Below are 10,168 nucleotides of genomic sequence, written 5' to 3'. Positions count from 1 at the left end.
AAAATTTCACCTGTATTATCTTTTTTAAAACCACTTGGGTACTTGATTCAAAACCCTCTTTGATAAATTCCATGAACAACTAACGCATTTTGAATGGTAATACTTAATTTCCTGTTATTTTAATTTTACCCAGAGCTGTTTCAACCTAAACCTACTAGGTTGGGATAATGTGCTTCATAGTATCTAAAATGGTTTTCACTGTCAACAGTTCAAATAACTACAATACCTAATGACAAGACTGTCGGTTAAGATCTAGTTATCTCACCAGCATGAACCAAGAGACTAGGAACTGGTGATTATTTGAATGTTCCACTGACTAGTCTAATACTAACATGGTGGGCTGGATCCAATACCTTTTACAAGCTTTGGGTAGCTAAGGAGTATATTTTGCAACCATATAAAAACTTTAATAAAATAATTATTCCATAAAATCTCAACAACATCCTATGATCTGCACCCCAGAAAGTATGACCTAATACTTTTAATATGCTCTAAGAATTTAGACAATTGTTTTTGAGACCTAAAATGTGAAGCCCATGTCAGCCTCTCATTGAAAATCAATCTTAAAATTTAGGTCCCTGACACATGAAATACGTTGTTAGTTGATGAACATATTAGAGTCTCTATGTACTCTTCGTACGCAACAAAAAAAATTTATAGACTGTTTAAAGGTTTAAAGGCCACTCGTGAATGGCAGAGGCAAGGGAAGTGACAATGCTCTAGCTAGCAGAACAATGCCCTAGAGACTGACCACATATACATATGAACAGCACATAAGCCCTTAGCTACCCAAGGTAGGACCATTCAATTGCTGCTGGTGACTCAGAATGTAGACATATAGGTTCCTTAAGGAGTAGTCAGGAAGTAGTAGTTTCCCAGGGCAGTGTTTTAAGTGTGAATGGAATATTGTATATCATCCAAAAGATAATCTTCGCTTATTATTTGTAGACAATCTGTTCATGTCATAGGTTAGAACAAAGATATCTTTGGTTTTCATGAAAATTCAACTCTCAGTTGACAAAATCATAAAATGGCCTGATGAAAGATTGCTTGTCTATGGTGGTCTATTGGAAACGTCCCTGCCTGGCAATCTACCAGAATGGAATTCGAGTCCCGCTCAAGCTCGATAGTTTCCTGTAGTGTCTGCAACCTCACCATCCTTGTGAGCTAAGGGGAGCCCGTGTCCCACATAAGGTGGTGCAATCGTTACCAAATCGTCACTAGTGTTCAATACAGAAAATAATGTCCCATGCTGAAGCCGAGCATCTATGTCAAGTCACTCTTTCCTTTAGTGGGTTTCAGGCTCACAATGAAAAAGAAAATGATATACTCTAAATTCATAGAAGACATGTTTTCTATTTAAATGTAGCTTCTGAATTCCTCAGGGAAACTGACTTTAAGAATATACTTTTTCGTTAAAAGTCATTAACATAGCATTAAGTATATAAGCCTATGTCTTATAAATTCTACGGGGGTGAATTAAGCCAATAGATTAACCAGGTATTCTTTGTACGAGTTGTTAATTGAATTTTCTCAAGTAGTATGGCTCCAGTATATATGCCTTTACAGTCTAAACACGAAATATTATATATCAGTGTACATATTTTTAATATTTTGAGGCATATAATATACACACATATACTGTTCATACAACAACAACATTAAATGTAACTTTTTTTAGTTTACTGCAGAAAAAAGGACTCAGACATGTCCTTAGTCATATCTGGGGTTTGGCCGTTTTCATCACTGCGTTGGCAAGTGCAGCTTGGTGATGGTGGGAGAGTTTAGTCTGATTGTTCGCAACAAACCTACTTAGTATGGGTGGCCTTGACTATTACAGCATTGCTGACCATGGCGATACACAAACCCTTCCACCACATTAAGGGGTCCTCCCCTGTGTATGTGTATATTTAAAAAGTTAGTGATTGTGTGTTCATATGTTGGGTTTACAGTCGGTTAAAGCATTATGATGAAATAGCTCATTGTGGAGAATTTCTATTTTCTCAAAAAAAAATTTCTATGAAGACGAAATCATCAACAGAAGCTCAGGTCTTTGGCAAATAATAAGAAAAAAAAATAATCTCAATAGTCACGACAGCTCTCATTATTCCCTTAGAACGAAGATTTTTACACAAAGCAAAGCAATTTTAATTGCAACATGGCTCACTAATATCACTTAATCAGTAGCAGTTTAACTTAGTAACTCCATTTAAAAATAATGACTGCAATTACCCAATCCCAGTTCACATTTCAATAAAAATCACTGTAAACCATCTACTGTATTAGATAATCAGATATTCAAAGAGATAACAATTGAAAAATCTCGTAGAGAGTGCTCTGCTAAACCAGAAAATATTGGTCTTAGTATAATCAGTGTAATTATTTAAAAAATTATCTATATTTTCACATTTTTATTCATCAACAGAGGATAAAGAAGCCATGAGAAAGAAGCTCTTAATTCCCCTCACTCCTGATACATAACCAAAGTTGGACACTCAAAGATGTCCAAAAAATTATTGATACCTTCAAAAATGGCAAGAAAATTAAAGAATTCGAGGAATGATGAGGTATGTATTATTGGAACTTTAATATTGATATAATATCTAGTGTAAAATAAAAAAAAAATATCTACATAACATCAATCATCAAATTTTTCTTTCTGTTCAGTGCAGCCATTTTACATAACCTTATTTTCCTTTTCTATATTGCAGAATTACTATATAGTCTTCAATACGAAACTTGGAACAACAGAAGAGATTAGAGAGGAGTTATTGCTACTGGGATGTAGTCGTAATTACAAACATCTGTACTTCTGGCCTGAAGACCTCTTGTGCTCAAAAGGTTGTGGACAACTCTCATACATTCATGCTGATATCATCCATACTTTGTTGAAAAAACCAGAGGGAATTAAAAGTATTTTGAAGCCTAATAGAAAGAAAATGAAAGAATGGGAGGATAATAAAATGACCATCTCTGATGACATTATAGAAAAAGCAAAAATGCGCCACGAGGGAATTAAGTATGTGAAGGGGAGTGACTGTTCTTCTTCAGCTTTGATCTTAAGAATCGACAGTTTAATTGACCCAAAAGGTCAAATACGTAAAACTGTAAATGAACTCGTGAAAGAAATCGAAAATATTGAGCAAGGTCAACGGTTAGCAAGTCATGTTGATAAGGAGGAAATATCAGGAGATGATTCTCAAGCTATACCGGAAGATATTGGCGAGTTGCCAGAAGACTATAAAATGAGAGAAATTGAAGAAAAGCCACTGGAACGAACATACCATCCCCCACAAATATGTCTAGCAAATGACATTGTTGACCGAATTAAAGCCATATACCGTTACTACCATGATATTGATATGCTTTCACGTTTCAAAAAGTTTGACTTCATTATATACACTGTAAATATAAATATGTTGGAGGATCAAACATGGCTACGTCTTAGTCGCAAAGAATCGGAATGTTTTCCTGATAGTTATTATGAAGGATCTGATGGTAAAGCCCGTAAAATCGCAAAGGAGAAAGTATTCAAGTATAATGAAAAGACAGTAGGACAGCATGAAAATTTCCATACACAGGTTAAAAACAATCCTACAACCCTCTTTCTAATTGTGGCAGATGAAGCCCACTGGGGTGCCACTACTGATGACAAGCCTCACAGTATGCTGATAAACAAATGGAACAGTCAAGATCACCCTAATGTGATTTTACTGCTCGTTACAGCTACACCATATAACCTTCTAACACAAAACTCTCGTTTACCAACTGACACTTTCTTTAAGAAAGATAAAGATGGATTTAGATTTGAAACAGTGAATGTGGAAAAGAAAACGATTACGCAAGGGTTTAAGATGCTACACAGAGTCAAGTGGACAGAGAGTTTTAGAATTAAAGTCGAAGAAGGAATTATAGTGAAACTTAAAGTACCTATCCATGGGAAAGAAGGATTTGCACAACTTCATGTTGAGATTCCAGATAATAAGGATAATTTTCTTCCTTGGAACGGTCAACATTCAAGTGGAGACAACAATTGTATTAATGAATTTCTCATGAAAGGCCATGAGGACGTCATCACATTATCTACAATTAATGAAAAGTGGACTCTTTCGGTGATGCATGGAAAAGTTGGATTTATTCATGACAGAAAACAAAACTATAAATCAAATTTTTGTTTAATCAATACTTTTGGAGAAGGTCTTCTGGTTTTAATGGTTACACTACAAAATAGTAAGAAACTCCTTGCTTACCATGAGACTAGTAAAAGGATAGAACTTGTGGAGATGTCATCCGAATTTGATTCTGAATATGATGTTCCTCCATTGAATTCTAGCTTTCTTCTAGAAGAATGTCGTCCCGCAATGAGCTTAGATTCAGTACGGGAATACATATCTGTTAATTATTACATAAACTCTATGAGGAATAATGTGATAACCGAGCAGCTCATAAGGAATGACCCAAACTTTGAAGAAATGGTAGATAATCTGAAAACAACAGGAAGGGGTGATGATTATCGAACTTCAGAGTACAGCTACTTCATTATAATTATCAATGCATGGAGAGATTTTCCATTTTTGTTCGAAAACATTAGAAAGTGTTTTGAAACAATCCTTCAATGTGCTAAAGATTTTCAAGAAAAACGTAAAGAATATATAAATAAATTCAAAGACGAGTTAGAAAAAGAAAAATCTCAGGAGATACGACCCGTTGATGTCAAGAGATTCGAAGAAGTTTTAAATTTCTATGCAGAAAAGGTAGATGAAGATTTCAAAGATAATTTAAAACAATTTCAAAATAGCAAGTCATTTAGTGAAAAAAATGCAGAGAACCTAGTAAGGTCTGGAATTTTATGTCTGTTACACCTAGATGGAGACAGATTGCAAGATGTACAGAAAGATTTTGATAGAACGTCAGAGGAGAGAAAGAAAGAGTTTTATTCATATGCGGACCAAAAAAAATTATCATGTAGTGATGTAGTAGAAAATCTCCTACAGACATCAGAGACGGGCAGGATCGTTCATAATCTTATTCCAAAGGACCTAAAAAAATTGAATGGTACTATGAACATCATACGAACTTCAACACAAAAAACTGGAAACCAATTGTATAAAACACTTTGTATTGCAAGAAGGATATCAAGTGTTGTTGACTACTCATTTGAAATACTACGGGACTACAGCAATGCAAAGCTGGTAGATGACTTTAATGATAAAAAACAGGGAGTTCAGAGTGAAACCACAGCAAGATATAGGTTACGGGAAAGACTGCAACCCAAAAGATGCACTTACATTGATGAGGAAACCTTCACCAGTTGCCAATGTATCTTTAAAAGTAATGAACAAAATCAACTTTTAAAGCCAACAATGAAGTGTAGAGATTGCAAACACGTGCATAAAAAGATAGAAAGTTATGAGGACTTAGATGGTCTCCCTTGCATACTAATTCTCATACAAAAAGGTCGCCTAGGAGATACATTTCCACCAAGTATGAATGCTTTGGATATACGATTATGTAATACCAGAAGAACAAGGAGTTTTTATCTATCTCAATTTGTGCAGGAAATAGGACGGCTTTGTAGATATCAAAATAAATCTAAGAATAGATTACCATATGCTTTGACAAGCACAAACACAGCTGATATCCTAAGAGAATCAATCCAAGGCGGGGCAACATATTTTTCAGTCATTGAGTCACCAGACAAAAGAGCACAACTTGATCCAAAGTTGCATATGGAAAGGAAGAGAAAAAAAGATCAGGTTTGGGAAGGAGAATCCTATAAGAAGAATATAGCTCGTCCTACTAAGAACCACTATGATTATAACAACACAGACAAACATGGAAATCGCATTCTTTTGGGTGCGGAACCTCAAATTGGAAAAACAGGGGTATATCTGAAAGTCATATCAATACTACAAAGGCTCTTTTCTTCAACCAAAGGGTATAATGAGGAAGAAATGGAAGAGGATGAGGATGATGATATATCCGATGAAACCGATGATTTAGAAGAGAAAACCGAGAAATGTAAGTGGATATACCCTTATTGGAAGGATATTCATAATGCAAAAAACCTTGTAAAACGAGTAAACTATGGTAAATATACTCGTTTATATGGAATCTACGAACACAGAAATCAGGCTCCTGAAATTATTCCTCGCAGTATATTTGAAAAAAAGCCTGAAAAGAGGAAAAGGCCATTGCAAAACAATTCCCCATCTCAGATTTCAAGACCTGAAATAAACAAGTTTAAATCTTTCAATTATATGGAGCACACATCCTGTACTGAGTGCAGTTTTCAGTATGAAAGTGATATTCATGACATTATTCTGCATAACGGTCATTTAGAGGACACACATTTCAGACTGTCAGTTCCAAGAACCTTACAGTACCTTAGGCTATTAGAAAGTGTCAAACCATATGCTATAAATGAAGAAAGTGGCGTTGACACTGCTGGCATTAATGCAGCAAAAACACCTGATGTTAAAACTCTTAATTCCTGGATATTCATCCCATCATATAACAGATACAACAGAGCTAATATAAATATGTATCATACAATGGTTCAGGAAAAAGATGGTAATTATGAGCCTTGTTTCTATACAGTTATAATAGTGGTACGGAGCTGTGACTTTGAGGCATACTGTAAACTTTGGCAATCAATGTACGCAGTTTTACAAATTCCAGACAAACTTTATGATGCAGAAAGAGATGCAATGTCAGGGGGTATCGGTTTTGCCCGTCGCTGCATTCAAGTCTTTGCAGAGTCTTTGAAATTAAAATGGATTTTCATGTTAGATGAAATATGTTTATGAAATTGAGGAATCTGGCAGTGAAGTGAAACGAGAGGATGGTAAATTAATTGAAAAAAGTGCTCCTTTGTTTAAAGTAATGAAACACCTTGAGAAACAGGTAGATGATAGTGAAAAAGATGCACCAGAACATGATTTTGAAAAATATGCAGAGACAACAGTTAACAATCCACTTGAGGAATATACAGGTCCCAACACAAACTACGGTGTAATTGGCATAAAGAAGCACAGTCCTACTATTCGTCAAGTAAAGGCTCCCTTTACTAAAACCCATGTTTACTCATTTGTGTTCCTCAATATCAATAGGTTAAAAGAACTAAATATCAAATACAATACTTGGGGAGTTTTTGAAGATTTGTCACTCAATAATGATTGTGATGATAAAGGATTATGGGTCACTAAATACAACAGATTTACAGTCTGGAAACAACATATGAAAACTTGGGTTCCAAACATGTACATATGGAATGAAGAAACATTATTGAACGAAGTTAAAACATTTGCACAAAACTCCTTTGATATCATGGTCAGGTACCTGAAGGCAGAATGCACCATCAAGAAAGTCATACGATTATGTGCTGAAACACCTAAAGAAACAAATGAAGAATTTGAAAATTTCTTAGCAAGTGTCCAAAATCAGGACGGTAGACATACAATGATTGCACTTCTTGACGACCCATTAAAACACGAAGAGAGTCTGAAGAACTTTTTTGATACTCCCTCCAACTTCTATAATGGAGATAATTATATAGTTATTGTAACAACATCCTGTTTGTGTATTCATGCACAGCTGAACAAAAAGAAGTTAATTCAAGAATGGTTAAAAAAAGTAATTTCACAGAATTTCAAATTTGAAATTGTAACTAGCCATAACCCAAGGTCCTTCGAAGTCAACGTTGTCACGATTATCGTCCAAGGTAAGTAATGGACATGTACTTTTTTTCTAAAATAGTCAAAAAGCAGAATTGTTTTTACCAAAATTTTGAGGAATTTGAATAAGGTTTAAAATATTTATCAAATATTCTAATAAACTTATATGACAAAGTATAAGGAACAGGTTGAATTACTGAATGTTTTACTATCATAAATGCGTCATTCAAGAATATAAGAATATATTACTTTGATTAAAAGTGTTATTGCCCCCCCCCCCCCCCCTCCTTCAATATGCTGTTATTTCAAGTATGTTTTCAGGATTAGACAATTGTATTATGGAGACCTCGTTTTTAAGTAATGCAATATAGTTAAATTTCAATATGAATTAAATCTCTCAAATTCTGAAGAACACATTTTTTCCTATAAAGTAGGAAGCACTGATTTAAAAGAACTAAATCCATTTAATTGTTTACCTAGTGTCAGGGTTTACTTCTTAACTAGAAAAAGAATTATGAAGAAAATTCCGTATTACTAGTTAAAATTTCAAAACCACCAGTATTCTTTATATTGATTAGTTTTTGGCTGTTTGTTATACAAGCAGATGATTCTGCATAATATATCTAAGCCATGTCTTACCAATAACGATAAATCATCTGGTGACGATGTATAAAACAGATAATTTTAGCATACACATAATTATTCAATCTATCTTTTTATTATTTGCAGTGACGGCTGAATCAAGTATTCCTGTTGCTGAGAGAAACCCACCTTCAAGGTTAGTAATATAGTTAAAAATATTTAATACAACTTTTTTATGCTCTTGAGACAACATTCCCTGTAAAGGGGGGGAGGGGGGTTTAGTTGCACTGTTCCACCTTACACGGTTAATGCAAGCATTATTCAAGGGGCTTTGCAGCTTCCCTTCTATGTTAATTCCTTTATCATTTAAAAGTATTGTTGAATCAAAGTTACTGATCTGAGAATTACAACTAATACCTCCAGTGTTGACCTTCTTACGTAGAAAAGCTTACTAGAGACCCCTTCTGTATGTTGATATGATCAATATTAAACTCTCCTAACACCAGAGGAGTTTAATTTCCTTTAATGTTAACCTCTGCGTTAATATTTACCATCAAGCTAAGGAAAGCGATGCTTATAAATTCAATTAGGTATCGGGAAAATTGGCTATTGCAAGATAAGCTTCATGAAAAAAAAAATAGGTCTCAATTACAGGTTTTAAAAAATTAAGCTGTATGTACACTATGTCTAGAGATTTTTGTCATTTCTCGATAGTTATCTTATTTGTAAATTAAATATATTTCAATACATGTCAATATATTTCAATATATTCTTTCTAAACGTATTATATCAAGTGAAATCTTTATTAACATGGCAATTATCATTTTGGATTGATCCACAAATAAGTGGACAGTTTTGCCAATAAATTTTTGATAATTGGTTAATATCAATAACTTTCATTATCAAAATTTCTATATATCATGAGAGCTCACCATTCACTGTTAGGTACTCTCGATTAAGTTATCTGATAATAAGTAGAATAACATAGGTATTATTTGTATTTATAGAGATTCCTGCATCAATATTAAGCCTTAATTTATACGTAGTTACCACTGCCATATATACTCATATCAGGTTGAAGGAAAATGAATAATACCCTACCGAGTCAAAGAACATCAATATGTTTAAATAAGCTCATACCAATATTTAAGAGAAGTGGCATTCAAAGTGTTGTAAGGCATAGGGAGGGTTCTAGTTCTAAGAGAGATGCTGAGAATTATATTAAGGAGTTCAATGAGTTTGTGGATGCTGAAGGTTTTAACCCCATCAAGCCTTCAATTGCAAACAGAGGGTCTTTTTATGGAGGAAATACCAACGACCTTCATCACTCTCGAGAAAAGGGCCGTGTCAGGGCAAACTTCTCCACCATGCAGCAACAACTGGAGATTTTGGGTCTTTTTCAGTTTGTCTCGATAGTCGACTCAGTGTTGATGGACAGGTTGAAAGATCTCAATTGGGTGTGGAGAAGGGTGACTTGGAAGGGGTTTCAGGACTGTTGGGATCAGTTGCCCACCCATTACAAAAGAATTCTCAGGTCAAGAAGGACATCAAATTCCTTGGCCATGTTGGTCCCATTGATCCCTCCCCAAATTACTATGATCCTTAATACACATATATAAGTTAAGTTGGGGGGGGGAGGTCATTCAAAGGACCCCTTTGTATTAAAGAAATGTTCTCCTCAGTTTACACCATTTCACATCAGTGTGTTGGAACTGATGGTGGTCTTACTCACGTTAAAGAGATTTGGTCCAAGAAGGAACTCCAATATAAAGATCTCCATAAACCAAGTAGCTGTCTGTTGCCCAAGGAGAGGGATATCCTGCTAAAGAATTCTCAACAAACTGAATCCTCCCATTATGAAGATCCTTTGGGAAAGAAATGAGTTTCTCTTGCCATTCCATCAACTGAAT

The 10,168-nt window shown here is 34.7% G+C and overlaps 1 protein-coding gene across 1 annotated transcript; it reads left to right on the top strand.

Annotated features, from left to right (window-relative positions):
• The first annotated feature begins 1,655 nt into the window (after nucleotides 1-1,655).
• On the top strand, nucleotides 1,656-6,809 carry LOC137641263 (uncharacterized). The gene is made up of 3 exons (XM_068373692.1): nucleotides 1,656-1,917; nucleotides 2,426-2,567; nucleotides 2,712-6,809. Exons 2-3 carry the CDS (start codon nucleotides 2,502-2,504, stop codon nucleotides 6,807-6,809), a joined length of 4,164 nt encoding a protein of 1,387 aa, XP_068229793.1. The 5' UTR covers nucleotides 1,656-1,917; nucleotides 2,426-2,501.
• Nucleotides 6,810-10,168: the final 3,359 nt, after the last annotated feature.

This window comes from Palaemon carinicauda, chromosome 5, assembly GCF_036898095.1.
Source record: "Palaemon carinicauda isolate YSFRI2023 chromosome 5, ASM3689809v2, whole genome shotgun sequence".
Taxonomy (NCBI): domain Eukaryota; kingdom Metazoa; phylum Arthropoda; class Malacostraca; order Decapoda; family Palaemonidae; genus Palaemon; species Palaemon carinicauda.
This window is presented reverse-complemented; position numbering and strand designations above follow the sequence as displayed.

Bases quoted from the DNA above. Each gene is read 5' to 3' on its own strand.
- LOC137641263 (XM_068373692.1), top strand. From the start codon at position 2,502: ATGTCCAAAAAATTATTGATACCTTCAAAAATGGCAAGAAAATTAAAG. The intron at 2,568-2,711 runs GTATGTATTATT...TCTATATTGCAG, and splicing joins AGAATTCGAGGAATGATGAG to AATTACTATATAGTCTTCAA.